The 17,580-nt window shown below is 44.6% G+C and overlaps 1 protein-coding gene across 5 annotated transcripts in view; it reads left to right on the top strand.

Annotated features, from left to right (window-relative positions):
* Positions 1-17,484, top strand: part of LOC115119774 (golgin subfamily A member 2-like) — a 26,494-nt gene extending 9,010 nt beyond the window's left edge. For 4 of the 5 annotated variants that reach the window (XM_029648643.2, XM_029648645.2, XM_029648646.2 and 1 more), the window contains 19 exons: positions 228-266; positions 354-416; positions 801-894; positions 1,088-1,194; positions 1,380-1,438; positions 1,661-1,802; positions 1,900-1,989; positions 4,328-4,435; positions 4,552-4,639; positions 4,783-4,919; positions 5,161-5,379; positions 5,553-5,666; positions 5,751-5,975; positions 6,107-6,295; positions 6,447-6,648; positions 6,792-6,962; positions 12,625-12,731; positions 13,525-13,711; positions 14,125-17,484. In XM_029648643.2, the coding sequence (XP_029504503.2) occupies positions 228-266; positions 354-416; positions 801-894; positions 1,088-1,194; positions 1,380-1,438; positions 1,661-1,802; positions 1,900-1,989; positions 4,328-4,435; positions 4,552-4,639; positions 4,783-4,919; positions 5,161-5,379; positions 5,553-5,666; positions 5,751-5,975; positions 6,107-6,295; positions 6,447-6,648; positions 6,792-6,962; positions 12,625-12,731; positions 13,525-13,711; positions 14,125-14,393 (2,610 nt within the window). In that variant the 3' untranslated portion in view covers positions 14,394-17,484. The remainder of the gene's footprint in view (positions 1-227; positions 267-353; positions 417-800; positions 895-1,087; positions 1,195-1,379; positions 1,439-1,660; positions 1,803-1,899; positions 1,990-4,327; positions 4,436-4,551; positions 4,640-4,782; positions 4,920-5,160; positions 5,380-5,552; positions 5,667-5,750; positions 5,976-6,106; positions 6,296-6,446; positions 6,649-6,791; positions 6,963-12,624; positions 12,732-13,524; positions 13,712-14,124) is intronic. The other variant, XM_029648644.2, reaches the window with a different exon arrangement.
* Positions 17,485-17,580: the final 96 nt, after the last annotated feature.

Raw genomic sequence — 17,580 nt, 5'->3', positions numbered from 1 at the left:
CATCTTGCTAACCGTTGCTAACCCCACTGGCTCAGCTAATACGCTGCTGTGCTTCTCTTGAGTGTGCGAGGGAGGTTCCGTGGTGCTCAACAGGGATTTAACTCTTGAAGAGTGAAAGGAGATGACATGGTGTTGGGTTAGATGGGTGACTTACTGGAGATGTTGGGGTGGTGAAGTCTGAGGTGGGGATGATGATGATTTTTCCTCTGTCCTGTTTTGTCTGACAGACCGAGCACTCTCAGGCGCTCACAGATCAGCTGCAAAAGGTGAGCAGAATAAGGAAGACTCTCATTCTCTCGTCTCCTCCTCAGTGGACAATGACGGGATGTTTTCTGTGTGCTTTCTTTGATCAGGAGCGAAGAGAGTTTGAACAGAAGTGTGTGAAGGAGCAAGGAGCAATGCGGGAACAGCTACAGGTACACACACACACACACACACACACACACAGACAGAAGGAACTTCTTCAATGTTTTTCATTCCCTCAGAGCACTTTTCTGAATCCATTTTGAAGACCTTTGAAAGCAATTGTCAAATGTTCACTCTGCAGTTTCAGATGTGTGCTATGTATCTGCCTTTGGGGTCAGCACACCATGCTGTTCCCTTTTTACCCAGGGATGCGTGCACTGATACACTGAATACTGTCTCATCATTGCAAATGAAACAAAGCTTGATTTGTATCCAATATTTACAAATTGTATCATAGAGACGTCAATAACTGGTCTGTCTGTCTCTCGCCCTGTCTGTCTCTCGCCCTGTCTGTCTCTCGCCCTGTCTGTCTCTCTGTCCGTCCTCTCCCCCAGGTCCACATTCAGACCATCGGCATCCTGGTGTCAGAGAAATCAGAGCTGCAGACCGCTCTTTCGTACACACAGCAGGCTGCCCGCCAGAAAACAGGTGTGTGTGGCCTGTGTTGAGAAAGAGAGTGTGTTGATGTGTCTATGAATGTGAACGTGTTCAGTAATGTGACATATTGTGGTGTGTGTTCAGAGGAGATGAGAGAGAAAGAGATGGCGTTGATGTGTTTAATATGAATGGGTGAGAGTCTTTTTGTGTTAGTGCTCACTAAGTGTGTGTGTGTTTCATTCAGGGGAGGCTGAGGAGCTGAGTAACCGTCTCCAGGCCACCAAACAGAGAGTCTCTGAGCTGGAGAGAACCCTGTCCTCGGTCTCCACACAACAGAAACAGTTTGACAAGGTAACACACACACACAGAAACCGTTTGAGAAGGCAACCTACTGTAGTCACACACTGAAGACCGTTTGAGGAGGTAGTCTGCACACTAGACTGATATTGCTACAGTTGAATGCTTTGACCGATGACTATCGATTTGAGCTTTGCGGTAATGTCTAACAAATGATTGATGTTCTCTTGTATGTGCAGCATAACAAAGAGCTAGAGAAAGAGAGAGACAACCTGAGGCTAGAGGTGTACAGACTAAAGTAAGTCTTACCCTGAGTATGCTGACATTCTACTCAATGGCTGGCCTTTCCTTGTTTGATTTGTGGACTAGGTATGGAAAGGAATGTGGTGGAAACCATACCTCGTCAGTTTGTGTGATTGTGATACATGGAGAGAGATGCCTGTCGTCTGAGGCGAGGTAAATCAGAGGCTCTTTGTGAGTGTGTGCGCACGTTCCTAGCTGACCCTCTGTCTCTGTGCAGTAGTGTGAGTGAGGAGGGGAGGCAGCAGAGTTCAGAGCTGTCAGAGCAGCTCAAGCTGAGGGTGAGTGAGAACAACGCTATGAGACTGGACCTGGATGAACTGCGTAAGAGACTGGAGATGACTGACGACATGCTGCAACAGGTAGGTACACACACACGGTCTCTCTCACTTAATCACTCACATACACACACACCATCATTTGTTCTGCAGTTGTTCAATTATTTCTTTTTATTCCTAGTTTTCCAGTCAGTCAGGGCCTCCCAGTGCCAACCAGCAGATGCACTTACTACTGGAGGAGAAACTACAGATTGAGGCACACACTGCTCAGGTGTGTGTGTGTGTTGGGTTGAATACTTTCCCGGTATTTTATAAATGTTCCATCCCGAAAATAAATCACTTGACCCGGTATTTCCCGCCAAAATCGGAAGTGTCATTCCAAAGCATTATAAAGCATTGGGCTCCCAAGTGGCGCAGCGGTGTAAGGCAATGCATCTCAGTGCTGCAGGCGTCACTACAGACACCCTGGTTCGAATCCAGGCTGTATCAGAACCGGCTGTGATTGGGAGTCCCGTAGGGTGGCCACAATTGGCTCAGCGTCGTCCGGGTTTGGCCAGTGTAGGCCGTCATTGTAAATAAGAATATGTTATTAACTGACTTACCTAGTTAAATAAAGGTTCAATTTAAAAATATATATATATAAAAAGGCCTATGTGTTTATTTGATTAGAGCTTTGGTCATACATTTAATGAGCCCAAGGTTAAAAAGCCCAAATGATTGATCCAATACATAGAGTGCGTTCGGAAAGTATTTAGATCCTTTGGCTTTTTCCACATTTTGTTACGTTACAGCCTTATTCTAAATTTGATTAAATTGTTTTCCCACCCAATAAAACCCCATAATGACAAAGCACAAACAGGTTTTTCAAAATTTTAGCAAATGTATATCATTTTTTTGTCTTTATTTTTTTTATATCACATTTTACATTAGTATTCAGACCATTTACTCAGTACTTTGTTGAAGCACTTTTGGCAGCGATTACAGCCTCGAGTCTTCTTGGACATGACCCTACAAGATTGGAACACCTGTATTTGGGGAGTTTCTCTCATTCTTCTCTGCAGATCCTCTCAAGCTCTGTCAGGTTGGATGGGGAGTGTTGCTGCACAGCTATTTTCAGGTCTCTCCAGAGATGTTTGATCAGGTTTAAGTCCGGGCTCTGGCTGGTCCACTCAAGGACATTCAGAGACTTGTCTTGAAGCCACTTCTGTGTTGTCTTGGCTGTGTGCTTAGGGTCGTTGTCCTGTTGGAAGGTGAACCTTCGTCCCAGTCTGAGGTACGGAGCGCTCTGGAGCAGGTTTTCTTCAAGGATCTCTGTACATTGCTCCGTTCATCTTTCCCTCGATCCTAACTATTCTCCCAGACCCTGCCGCTGAGAAACATCCACACAGCATGATGCTGCCACCACCATGCTTCACCATAGGGATGTTACCAGGTTTCTTCCAGACGTGACGCTTGGTATTCAGGGCAAATAGTTCAATCTTGGTTTCATCAGACCAGAGAATCTTGTTTCTCATGGTCTGCGTTCTGTAGGTGCCTTTTGGCAAACTCCAAGCGGGCTGTCATGTGCCTTTTACTGAGGAGTGGCTTCCGTCTGTCTGCTCTACCGTTTGGTGGAGTGCTGCAGAGATGGTTGTCCTTCTGGAAGTTTCTCCCATCTCCACTGAAGAACTCTGGGCCTCTGTCAGAGTGACCATCAGGTTCTTAGTCACCTCCCTGACCAAGTCCCTTCTTCCCCGATTGCTCAGTTTGGCCAGGCTGTCAGCTCTAGGAAAAGTCTTGGTGGTTCCAAGCTTCTTCTATTTAAGAATGATGGGGTCCACTGTGGGGACCTTCAATGCTGCAGACATTTTATGGTACCCTTCCCCAGATATGTGCCTCGATTAAAATTCTGTCTCAGAGCTCTACAGACAATTCCTTTGACCTCATGGCTTGGTTTTTGCTCTGACATGCACTGTCAACTGTGGGGCCTTATATAGACAGGTGTGTGCCTTTCCAAATCATGTCCAACCAATTGAATTTACCACAGGTGGACTCCAAGTTGTAGAAACATTTCAAGGATGATCAATGGAAACCGGATGCACCTGAGCTCAATTTCGAGTCTCATAGGGAAGGGTCTGAATACTTATGTAAATAAGGTATTTCTGTTTTTTATTTGTGATAAATGTGTAAAAATGTCTAAACCTGTTTTCACTTGATGAGGATATATATTTATCTTTTTCATCTATTTTACAATAAGGTTGTAACGTAACAAAATATGGAAACTTTCAAGGGGTCTGAATACTTTCTGAATGCACTTTAGCTCTACATGCATTGTGATCTGCGCTCCATACTGAGATGGGCTGTCTGTCCCCACCCTGAGCGTTGATGATTCAGCGGACCCAGATTTAGAAATGGCATATATTTGAACAGTTTGAATTTCACGCATGCTGTTATTTATGACGTACCGGTCAATACACAAAGTTATTTATCCTGGGGAAAAGGGAGTGGTTGTGGCCTGTAAATCTCGGTAACCGGGTTCCCGCCATTCAACCTTAGTGTGTGTGTTTGCCTCTTTAAAGTTTTGACTGCCACGCCATTGTGTTAAAGATCTCTTTTGGTATTATCTGTAGTTAATGGAGTCTGTGGCCCAGCTGCAGACAGAGAGAGACCGCTACGCTGAGCAGATCCAGGAGGAGGGACAAGTATGGAAGGACAAGACGGAGCAGCTGCTCTCTCAGGTACGCTATGCTACCACCCCATTAGCACAGCCTATAGAGGCGGCACAGCCCTGGACGTAACGCTATAAATACCTAGTCACTTTAAGGTTGAGTTGATTGACGTGTGTCCTGTGCAGGTGACACTAGTAGCAGAGGAGAGGGACAGGAGCATTAGTCAGATACAGGAGCTTGAAGCCCATATCACAGATCTGAAGCACACTGCAGGTGAGACACACAGCTACCCTCCTCAGTTTGCACGTCAATGGTTCTCAAAAAAAGACCAGCTTACTGTGTTGATCTTCCCCATCCTGTCAATCATTATCATTAAAAGATTTGCATTGCCGTAAGGACTCTCCTCTCCTCCCCAGCCCTTTTGTCTCAGGAGGGAGAGGCCCAGGCGGAGCCCCAGCCCTCAGGGCCCTCGGAGAGTGAATTGGCCCTCCAGGAGGCCCTCGGCTGCCTGCAGCAGGAGAGAGACTCGCTCAACTCACAGTTCCAAGCCCAGGTGATGACCACACACACACTGCCAGGCAATAATTCTTATTATTAATAACACACACTGTGTGTGTCACACTCCTCAGTGAAGTTGCACTCTGAACACTGTCTCATCAAAGCATAGACTGATAAGATGAATTATGGGGTGGGTTGGTGCTGGTCTAGAATGAAATCCTGCACACCCTGTCCATCCCTGTTGTGTCTCACAACTGAAAACTCACTGTTCTCTGGTCTCCCTTCTCTCTTTATAGCTGCGTGATAACGAGCAGCTGAGTCGCATGTGCTCTGAGCAGGAGTCCCGTCTCTCGGAGCTGGAGCGCCATGTGGAGCGCGGGGCTGAGGATGCAGAGGACCGCAGGCGCATGCTGGAGGACGTGCAGAGTGACAAGGCCACCATCAGCCGCGCCCTGGCCCAGAACCGCACCCTTAAAGACCAACTGGCTGAGCTGCAGAACGGCTTCGTCAAACTGGTAAAGAAGTGTGGTGCCTTTGCTCTCCTGTTTACTTATGTTAAGTAATCACTGATCTGCCAGGTTTTATTAGTGTTTAAACATGGAATATGTGGAAATGCATCTTCAGTTATCCATTCACATTCAGATCGGTGGTGACCTCATGAATGTGTTGAATGTCTCTGTGGTCCTAGACCAATGAGAACATGGAGCTGACCACTGCTCTGCAGTCAGAGCATCACGTGAAGAAGGAGCTGGGACGCAGGATGGGACAACTACAGGAGGACCTGCACAATGTCAAGGAGCAGGTAGGGACACGCGGGCACCCACATTTCATGGTGAACAGGTACAGGAACAGCATATAGACACTCGCACGTCTCTTCCATCCCTAGTTGGATTTGAAGTCGCAGGAGTACCAGGCACTGCTGGAGCAGCGGGACCAGGTAGTGGCCCACCTACAGCAGTACTCTGCAGGCTATACAGCCCTGGTGTCAGAGCGGGAGCAGCTCCACAGACAGTACCTGCAGCAGAGCCAGCTGATGGACCGGCTGCAGCATGACGAGACCCAGGGAAGGGTTCAGTTGGAGATGAGCCACAAACAGCTGGAGCAATACCAGGTCAGGGACGGACACACACTCATGTAGTCACATATCCCCGAACACACACACACAGAGTCGCACATGAAGAGACACACACTATGCACACGTACACACAGTGTCTGTATTGACCCCTCTGGCGCCTTCTGCAGGAGAGGCTGGAGCAGTTGTCCAGAGATAACGAGCAGTTGAAGGCTGAAGTCACAGAGCTGCTCAACAGCTCAGCCCTTTCCACACTCCCCAGAAACCGGGGAGACGGAGTGGAGAGCCAATCCCAGCAAGAGAGCCCACAGAAGTCCTCGATCGCTATCCCAGAAGACTTTGAGAGCCGCGAGGAGATGGTGAGGAGAAAACACCTATCAGTGGTGTTAAGTGGGAACTAGTGTTCCCAAATGCTGTAGAGAATCCTACATTGAGGATTTCCAAAGTATTTCTCAGATAATTGTCTCTGAAGAATAATTCCTCCCTTCCGTCTCTCTCTCTCTCTCTCAGGAGGAGTTTGTGCGCGGTGCGGTGGCGCGTGTGGAGGCAGAGCGAGATGAGGTGAGGAGCAGACTGGAGGAGGAGAGGAGACTGCAATTCGCTGCCAGACACCAGGCTGCAGCACTCAGCATGGAGCACCACAGTCATGACCACGACCACGGTCAGTGTCACGGTCACAGCCATGATGACCACAGTCACCTTGAACACACAGGTGAGAGGAGGAGGAAAGGTGTGTGTGTATGCACGTAGTTGTATGTGCTACTTGCATGACCTGTGTGTTTTGTTTTCTAGGAACACTGTCAGTTTTGAGTGTTACCAGTGCAGTGTATCTGACCAGTTACCCCTCCCTGTTAGTCTCAGGATCAGAGGGTGTACCAGTGGAGGTACATGAGGCCTTGTATGTTGCCATGGAGAGGCTGCAGCAGCGCTTCACCTCTCTGATGCAGGAGAAGGCTGACCTGAAGGAGAGGGTAGAGGAGCTGGAACACCGCTGTATACAGCTGTCTGGAGAGACTGATACTATTGGTGAGCGAGACATGCATCCATACATATACAGTACCAGTCAAAAGTTTGGACCCGCCTACTCATTCAATGGTTTTTCTTTATTTTTGCTGTTTTCTATGTTGTAGAATAATAGTGAAGACATCAAAATGATGAAATAACACATGGAATCATGTAGTAACCAAAAAAAGTGTACAACAAATCAAAATATATTTGAGATTCTTCAAAGTAGCCATCCATTGCCTTGATGACAGCTAAGCATTCTTGGCATTCTCTCAACTAGCTTCATGGGGAATGCTTTTCTAACATTCTTGAAGGAGTTCCCACATATGCTGAGCATTGGTTGGCTGCTTTTCCTTCACTCATCCCAAACCATCTCAATTGTTTTTTTTTTTTTTTTTTTGTGAGCACAAATATATTTTTGTTTTTAACAGGTATTCTGCTACATTTTACATGTACAGTTGAAGTCGGAAGTTTACATACACTTAGGTTGGAGTCATTAACTTGTTTTTCAACCACTCCAAAAATGTCTTGTTAACAAACTATAGTTTTGGCAAGTCGGTTAGGACATCTACTTTGTGCATAACACAAGTAATTTTCCCAACAATTGTTTACAGACAGTACAGACAGATTATTTCACTTCTAACTCACTGTATCACAATTCCAGTGAGTCAAAAGTTTACATACTGTGCCTTTTAAACAGCTTGGAAAATTCCAGAAAATTATGTCATGGCTTTAGAAGCTTCTGATAGGCAAATTGACATAATTTGAGTCAATTGGAGGTGTACCTGTGGATGTATTTCAAGGCCTACCTTCAAACTCAGTGCCTCTTTGCTTGACATCATGGGAAAATCAAAAGAACTCAGCGAAGACCTCAGAAAAATGATTGTAGACCTCCACAAGTCTGGTTCATCCTTAGGAGCAATTTCCAAATGCCTGAAGGTACCACATTCATCTGTACAAACAATAGTACACAAGTATAAACACCATGGGACTATGCAGCCATCATACCGCTCAGGAAGGAGACGCGTTCTGTCTCCTAGATGTGAACGTACTTTGGTGCGAAAAGTGCAAATCAATCCCAGAACAACAGCAAAGGGCCTTGTGAAAATGCTGAGGAAAGCGGTACAAAAGTATATATATCCACAGTAAAACAAGTCCTATATTGACATAACCAGAATGGCTGCTCAGCAAGGAAGAAGCCACTGCTCCAACTCACCGTAAAAAAGCCAGACTATGGTTTCCAACTGCACATGGGGACAAAGACATACTTTTTGGAGAAATGTCCTCTGATCTGATGAAACAAAAATAGAACTGTTTGGCCATAATGACCATCGTTTGGCGGAAAAAGGGGAAGGCTTGCAAGCTGAAGAACACCATCCCAACCGTGAAGCACGGGGGTGGCAGCATCACGTTGTGGGGGTGCTTTGCTGCAGGAGGGTCTGGTGCACTTCACAAAATAGATGGCATCATGAGGCTGGAAAATTATGTGGATATATTGAAGCAACATCTCAAGACATCAGTCAGGAAGTTAAAGCTTGGTCACAAATGGGTGTTCCAAATGGACAATGACCCCAAGCATACTTCCAAAGTTGTGGCAAAATGGCTTAAGGGCAACAAAGTCAAGGTATTGGAGTGGTCATCACAAAGCCCTGACCTCAATCCCATAGAACATTTGTGGGCAGAACTGAAAAAGCGTGTGCGAGCAAGGAGGCCTACAAACCTGACTCAGTTACACCAGCTCTGTCAGGAGGAATGGGCTAAAATACACCCAAGTTATTGTTGGAAGCTTGTGGAAGGCTACCTGAAATGTTTGACCCAAGACATTATTCTGACATTTCACGTTCTTAAAATAAAGTGGTGGTCCTAACTGACCTCAAAGAGGGAATTTTTACTAGGATTAAATGTCAGGAATTGTGAAAAACTGAGTAAAAATGTATTTGGCTTAGGTGTATGCAAACTTCCGACTTCAACTGTACATGTTACATAACTTTTTCATACACATTTTTACATACATGCTACTTTAATATAACACAGTCACATAACAATAATACATTACCAAACATCAGCTCTTTAATCCCAACCCTCAGCCCATCCCACCTATCACCTGAGACCACCTTACCTTGGTTTCCATGTGCCATACATTTTTCAATTGTGATGTTTTTTGTGCCTTTCTAGTCATGTGGTATCCACAGATTGTGAGCTAAAGATAAATCTTTGCTACAAGTATTATTTATTGACTGATTATTTCTCCCAAGTATTTTTAATGCATGTTGTGATTTATTTTTTTACCATTCCCGAGCTTGTGACCAGAAACAAGCTACATAGGGACATTACCAGAATAAGTTATCTATTGATTCTGTCTCTTCGCAGCAAAATCTACAGAGCTGAGATTGTTGTATGCCCCCTATATATAGTGTCTTGCAAAAGTATTCATCCCCCTAGGCGTTTTTCCTATTTTGTTGCATTACAACCTGTAATTTAAATAATATATTTTTATTTGGATTTCATGTAATGGACATACATAAAATAGTCAAAAATTGGTGAAGTGAAATGAAAAAAAAAAAAAACTTGTTTCAAAAACAAATATAATGGAAGAGTGCATATGTATTTGTCCCCTTTGCTATGAAGCCCCTAAATAAGATCTGGTGCAACCAATTACCTTCAGAAGTGACATAATTGGGTAAATGAAGTCCACCTGTGTGCGATCTGTTGCTTGATCTGTCACATGATCTCAGTGTGTATATATATATATACACACACACACACACACACAGTGGGGCAAAAAAGTATTTAGTCAGCCACCAATTGTGCAAGTTCTCCCACTTAAAAAGATGAGGCCTGTAATTTTCATCAACTAGGACAGACAAAATGAGAAAAAAATCCAGAAAATCACATTGTAGGATTTTTTTATGAATTTATTTGCAAATTATGGTGGAAAATAAGTATTTGGTCAATAACAAAAGTTTATCTCAGTACTTTGTTATATACCCTTTGTTGGCAATGACAGAGGTCAAATATTTTCTGTAAGTTTTCACACACTGTTGCTGGTATTTTGGCCCATTCCTCCATGCAGATCTCCTCTAGAGCAGTGATGTTTTGGGGCTGTTGCTGGGCAACACAGACTTTCAACTCCCTCCAAAGATTTTCTATGGGGTTGAGATCTGGAGACTGGCTAGGCCACTCCAGGACCTTGAAATGCTTCTTACGAAGCCACTCCTTCGTTGCCCGGGCGGTGTGTTTGGGATCATTGTCATGCTGAAAGACCCAGCCACATTTCATCTTCAATGCCCTTGCTGATGGAAGGAGGTTTTCACTCAAAATCTCACGATACATGGCCCCATTCATTCTTTCCTTTACACGGATCAGTCGTCCTGGTCCCTTTGCAGAAAAACAGCCCCAAAGCATGATGTTTCCACCCCCATGCTTCACAGTAGGTATGGTGTTCTTTGGATGCAACTCAGCATTCTTTGTCCTCCAAACACGACGAGTTGAGGTTTTTATTTTGGTTTCATCTGACCATATGACATTCTCCCAATCTTCTTCTGGATCATCCAAATGCTCTCTAGCAAACTTCAAACGGGCCTGGACATGTACTGGCTTAAGCAGGGGGACACGTCTGGCACTGCAGGATTTGAGTCCCTGGCGGCGTAGTGTGTTACTGATGGTAGGCTTTGTTACTTTGGTCCCAGCTCTCTGCAGGTCATTCACTAGGTCCCCCCGTGTGGTTCTGGGATTTTTGCTCACCGTTCTTTGACCCCACGGGGTGAGATCTTGCGTGGAGCCCCAGATCGAGGGAGATTATCAGTGGTCTTGTATGTCTTCCATTTCCTAATTTTGCTCCCACAGTTGATTTCTTCAAACCAAGCTGCTTACCTATTGCAGATTCAGTCTTCCCAGCTTGGTGCAGGTCTACAATGTTATATAATATATCATTTAAATTGGAAAACTCGTAAGTGTTGAATCAAGCTTCGTTCTTTTGTACTCCTCCATTTTCTATTAATAAGTATTTTACAATTATTGATCTGTATATTTGAGTTTAACATTTGTTGTAATATATTTTCTGCAGGATAAAACAAATTGTTACCATCTTTGTATGGCTTGTTCAATTAGTCAAAAATTAGAAGTTGTAATCTGTATAAAGGCAAAAAGGCCAGTTTTTGAACAAAGGATGAGCCTGCCTTAATAATCTACTGGATAACCATTTTGTGTTTCAGTATAACTTATGTATGAGTGAGGCTTTTAGTGAGCGGTTGAAATCTTTAATATTTCATAAACTCATTCATTATATAAATAGGCACGTTTAATTTTGGGTTGAACTCGGGGCATTGTGGAGGCCAGGTCATCTGATGCAGCACTCATAACTCTCCTTCTTGGTCAAATAGCCCTTACACAGCCTGGAGGTGTATTTTAGGTCATTGTCCTGTTGAAAAACAAATGATAGTCCCACTAAGCGCAAACCAGATGGGATGGCGTATCGCTGCAGAATGCGGTGGTAGCCATGCGGGTTAAGTGTGCCTTCTAAATAAATCACAGACAGTGTCACCAGCAAAGCACACCCACACCATCACACCTCCTCCATGCTTCATGGTGGGAACCACACAGGTGGAGATCATCCATTCACCTACTCTGCGTCTCACAAAGACATGCCGGTTGGAACCAGAAATCTCACATTTGGACTCATCAGACCAAAGGACAGATATCCACCAGTCTAATGTCCATTGCTCATGTTTCTTGGCCCAAGCAAATCTCTTCTTATTGGTGTCCTTTAGTAGTGGTTTCTTTGCAGCAATTTGACCATGAAGACCTTATTCACTCAGTCTCCTCTGAACAGTTAATGTTGAGATGTGTCTGTTACTTGATCTCTGTGACGCATTTATTTGGACTGCAATCTGAGGTGCAGTTAACTCTAATGACCTTGTCCTCTGCATCAGAGGTAACTCTGGGTCTTCCTTTCCTGTGGCGGTCCTCATGAGAGCCAGTTTCATCTTAAAGCTCGATGGTTTTTGCTACTGCACTTAAAGAAACTTTCAAAGTTCTTAATGTTCCGTATTGACTGACCTTCGCGTCTTAAAGTAAATAATCTCTTTGATTATTTGAGCTGTTCTTGCCGTAATATGGACTCCTTGTCACAACACATCTGATTGGCTCAAACACATTAAGAAGAAAATTAATTCCACAAATTAACTTTTAACATGGCTCACCTGTTAATTGAAATGCATTCCAGGTGAAGCTGGTTGAGAGAATGCCAAGAGTGTGCAAAGCTGTCATCAAGGGTAAGGGTGGCTACTTTGAAGAATCTCAAGTATAAAATATATTATGATTTATTTAACAACACTTTTTTGGGTTTCTACATGATTCCATGTGTTATTTCATTGTTTTGATATCTTCACTATTATTCTACCATGTAGAAAATAGTAAAACATTATGAAAAACCCTTGAATGACGAGTTGTATCCAAACTTTTGACTGGTTCTGTGTATATATATATATATATATATATACCACTGTATACAACTGTCTTCAGAAATGCTGTTGGTGAGACACTCAATCATCTCTCTCTGTAAAGACTGGCACGATCAGTGACGCACACACTCTCACACACTAACAGAGATGCACTGACACGTTCACTCACGTAGTGTGACAGGTCTGCTCATCCTACTCCTTAATTGTGTATGTCTGTCCAGGAGAGTACATCACCCTTTACCAGAACCAGAGAGCCATCATGAAGCAGAAACACACGGAGAAGGAGCAGTACATCAGTATGTTGGCCCAGGACAAAGAGGAGATGAAGGTACACCACACACACCAAACATGAGAGGGATGCAGTGTGCCACCAGCAGCATAGCACCCTGCATCCCACTGCTACCTTGCCTCTGAAGCTAAGCAGGCTTGGTCCAGGTAGCCTGGTGGTTAGAGCGTTGGGCCAGTAACCGAAAGGTTGCTGCATCAAATCCCAAAGCTGACTAGGTAAAAATCTGTCGTTCTGCCCTTTCCTTTCCTGGTTAAGACCAAATGTAGCTGTAAGTGGTGCTGGAGGGCCAGTAGGAAGTACTCTTTCCTCTGGTCCCCAAACAATTATATCCCAATGCCCCCAGGCAGTGATTGGGGACATTGCCCTGTGTAAGGGTGCCGTCTTTCGGATGGGACGTTAAACGGGTGTCCTGACTATCTGTGGGCACTGACGATCCCATGCCACTTATCGTAAGAGTAGGGGTGTTAACCCCGGTGTCCTGGCTAAATTCCCAATCTGGCCCTCATACCATCATGGCCACCTAATCATCCTGAGCTTCCAATTGGCTCATTCAACCCCCCCTGCTTTCCAGTGTAACTGTTCTCCAAGTCATTGCTGTAAATGAGAATGTGTTCTCAGTCAATTTACCTGGTAAGAGGAGAATATATATATATATATTTTACATAATTTGCACACACGAGTAGTATTTGGTATTTATTAGGATCCTCATTAACCGCTCCAAAATCATCAGCTACGCTTTCTGGGGTCCACAGAACATGAATTAGTCAAGGAATGAACTACATACGTTTCAGAGTATTGCCAGTGTTCTGAGTGTGTTTCTGTGCCCGTGCAGGCCAAACTGGCAGAGCTGCAGGACCTGGTGATGAGGTTGGTGGGCGAGCGGAACGAGTGGTACAGCCGCTATACTGGGGCGCTGGCTAGCGCTGCGGCTAACCCTGACTTGCTGCCAGCCGGAGAGGAGCAGATCCAGGCTCACCACACACACAGACGCATGGAGCTCAACGCTGTGGATGGACAAGGTATGCTCACACTTATATATATTACAAACACACACACAGGAAGGTACACCACAAATACACACACACGGAGACACAAGGAACTCCGCACTGTGGACGGACCAGATACACAAACACACATCAAATAATACAAGTGTGTGTGGTATGTATGTATGTATGTGGAGTAGAACAGGGCTCTCCAACCCTGTTCCTGGAGAGATACCATCCTGCAGGTTTTCACTACCAACCCTAATGTAGTGCACCTGATTGTAATAATTAGCTGGTTGATAAGCTGACTCAGGTTGGATTGAAAACCTACTCTTAACTCTGCATGAACAGGGTTAGAGAGCCCTGGACTAGAACAATACACACACACCATGGATCGTCATTATACTAACCTCCCTGATCTCTCATCGCTCCCCCCCTTCTCTCTCCAGAGTCTGCGGATGTAAGGTCAGCCGTGAAGCCTGACTCCACCGACCCCCCTCACGGTGGCCCGTCAGACCAGGTCCAGGGGCTCCCCTCAGACTCCCAGGCTCTGATGAGGCCCCAAGAGGACGGCACGACCAGGCAGATCATGCAGCTGCTCCAGGAGATCCAAAACCCCCAGGGGCCCCGCTCCGTGCCCTTCCTGGGGGACAACCCCTGCGTCCCGTTCTTTTACCGGCCCGACGAGCAGGACGAAGTCAAGATCCTGGTGGTCTGATGATGATGAGACTGTGGAGCTACGTTGGAGGATCTCTGAACAGACATACCATTCCACCACGTCACACTCTACTTAGGTCATCTAGGATTTACACGTACACACAGTTCTGAGTATACTGTCTCTCACACACATGCACACTCACTCTCTCTACTTTCTGGGAGAGTTTGTTTCCTCTCCTTCCTTCTCACTCTTCCTTTTGAGTCCTTGGCTGGTCTCGCATTCTGTTTTTTTTTTTCATTGCACTAACAGAGTGAGTTAAGGATGTGAACTCCTTGTGTGTGGCGGCTTTCCTCTCCTCGTCCACCTCTTCATCCTCCTCCTTCGCAACCTCCTTACTTGCAGTGTGAATGTTTGTCTGCTCTGTCTCCTTTAATTGGTATTTAATACCATTCGATGATTGGGAAGTATTCCACAAGATGCTATTGAGATTCTTCCTGTGATTCTCTTGATGGAGAGATGTTTATTCCTGCACATTGATCCCTCTGTTCACTAGCCTCCGTCTCTCTCCCCTTCTCTGCCATTTCAACCATAGGCGCAATAAAGTATCTCTGTCGCCTCTCCCTCAGTCATTGTCTATTATAGGAGAAATGTAAGGCTTTGAGTGAGACGTTAGCTGGCAACAATGGAATACATGGAACGGTATCAAACAAACACATAGAACATGTTTGACTCTCATTCCATTGATTCAATTTCAGCTCTTACAATGAGCATGTCCTCCTATAGCTCCTCCCAACTGGATCCCCATTCACAATGTGTCTGACTCTGGAGCAGAACTGGGCTAGTCTGTCTGTGTGTTTGGTAGGAGAGACAGACATGGCTTGGTTTAGTGTCTGACTCTGGAGCAGAACTGGGCTAGTCTGTCTGTGTGTTTGGTAGGAGAGACAGACATGGCTTGGTTTAGTGTCTGACTCTGGAGCAGAACTGGGCTAGTCTGTCTGTGTTTGGTAGGAGAGACAGACATGGCTTAGTTTTGGCGCGTGGGCTGTCTCAATTAATCTCCTCGTCGCCTCTCCTCCATGACCACTGATCGGCGACAAGACTGACTCACTCACTCAGACAAGTGGTCATGAATGGAGGAGTACCGTATCGAGGCACAGCCCTTGGTAGCTGTTGGTATGTTCTATGGCAGTGGAGTGAGTGTGTTGTCTGAGTAGGACAGGGTGGCAGGTGGGGTAGAGGAGGGCAGGACGAGTTGGGTACAGTACATGGAGGTAAGAGGCCAGGCTCGAGCCTTGGCGGAAGTCAGTCAGGAAAGCATTGGTAAAGACACTAGCATTTGGAGTGATGGGAGCAGTTTGCACTTTTCACTTCTAAGTAGGATACGCCATAGGACGTCAGGAAAGAGAGGAACTAGCATGTAGACACATGGCTGCTCACCACGACAACTACCTTGTCTATCCATCCTCTTTTATGTGGAAACACTGAAATTTGAACATATGTATGTACACTAGAGATGTATCTTATTTATGCACACGAGCCAGTCAACTGATTTGTAATTCCTCCAGTTTTCTCTGCGGTTATTTATTTGAGGCCCCATTTCATAGCACCAGTTGATCATCTCTTGTTTATCAATCTTTCAATTGTGTTGTGCTTGTTGCCCCTCAACATATCTCATTTATAATTTAAGTCGCTCCCTTTGAGACTGGATGAAGATTGTGAGTCTGTTTGATAAATGATTCAACCTCAATTGTATCCTCATGATTTGAATGGTAGTTGTCTCTTCTCTCTAAAGTTACATGGGCTTTTGCTGTAGGTTATTGCACTAAAATTGTACAGAGCTTCTAATCAAACCGTGTCCCATCTCACTTACTTTTGGAAAGTAGCTTTTCTATGGCAGATCCATTCTGACATTTGGTTTCTATACTTGGGAGCCCTATGATGTCATCATGTGCACTTTGGCACATCGGGGCTCAGGGTTCCACGAATGAAGACCGAGTGTGTGTTGAAGTGACCGAAATATTGTGTGTGGCGCAGTGTGCACTAGGAGGATGTGTAGGCATGTACAAATGAATAGAGGGTTGTAATGATTCCAGTAACACACGGCATGGGTAACGGGGTTAAGCTCTGCTGTTTGATTGACAGGTGCAGGAAGGTCCTCTGTTTTTAGATAACCTTACAATGATGACCCAAGTAAAGATAAAATTGCCATAGGCACATCTCTGCCACCCCACAGTTTTTGGGGAAATGTGTGTACTCCCAAAATATTTAGGATATTTTTGAATTTTTATGCTTCCAGTGTATCTCTGACTGCCAATATCCACATTTGATTTTTATTCAAGAATGGAAGTCTTTAAGCATGTCAAAAACAGTCTGGAAAAAAAGGTTTTGGTGATGCTATGTGAGGTGTATTAAATGAGATATAGAAATGAGTGGTTCTGGAGAGAGTTTTCGTGTGTGTGTGTGTGTGTGTGTGTACCTAATCTGAACCATGTCTACCCTGAAGCAAAGCACTTTTTGTAGTAGGACTTGACATGATTTCTGTTGAAAGTGATCCCATCTGAATATTTAAATTCCTGGCTTTCTTAGCATTCTTTTTTCCTTTAGAGATAACTTTTGTTTTGGGAGTGGTAAAACCAAGATAATATTTTATAGTCATTTACAACTATTGTTTTGAAGTTGGTGACGAGAGAGTAAAAGTAACAGGTGAAATAGTTTTTCCACGCTTTCTAATTCAAACTGTTCTTTTGAATGAATGTGTGGGATTGAGCAACATGATGATTAAGAGACAGAGGTGAACTCCTGTTTAAAGGGACTGTATATACTGTAACTGTGTAACATATTGTATATTCATTCTGCCTGGTGTGTGGGAATAAGTGTAATGGCTGTTTGTAGTGTTGCTAGCAGCCCAGAGGGCTTGTCTGTGTGTCTGTCTGATCCATTGTTGGCTTCAGGACACACGGACAGCTGAAGTGAAGGGGTGGGGGTACCGTCTGTGATTTAATACAAAGGTTTAAAAAAAATCTATTTATTTGTAATAAGTATCGAAACTAATCAGTTTTAATGCAATGTAGGATCGTTGTGAGAACAAAATGGCTTCCGGCAGTATATTTCTGATGTGATTTCTCCTGATTAAAAGTGATTGAGCAAAGCAGACAGCATCTGGTCAATGGATCCTTGTAAGCGCTGGAGTTTCTAACTTCAATATGTCCTGTTAGAGATGTCATTTTGAGTGTGAGATTCCTCGACA

The sequence above is a fragment of the Oncorhynchus nerka genome, linkage group LG19, assembly GCF_034236695.1.
Source record: "Oncorhynchus nerka isolate Pitt River linkage group LG19, Oner_Uvic_2.0, whole genome shotgun sequence".
Classification (NCBI taxonomy): Eukaryota; Metazoa; Chordata; class Actinopteri; order Salmoniformes; family Salmonidae; genus Oncorhynchus; species Oncorhynchus nerka.
Note: the sequence above shows the minus strand (reverse complement) of the source record. Positions and strands in the feature narration are given on the sequence as shown.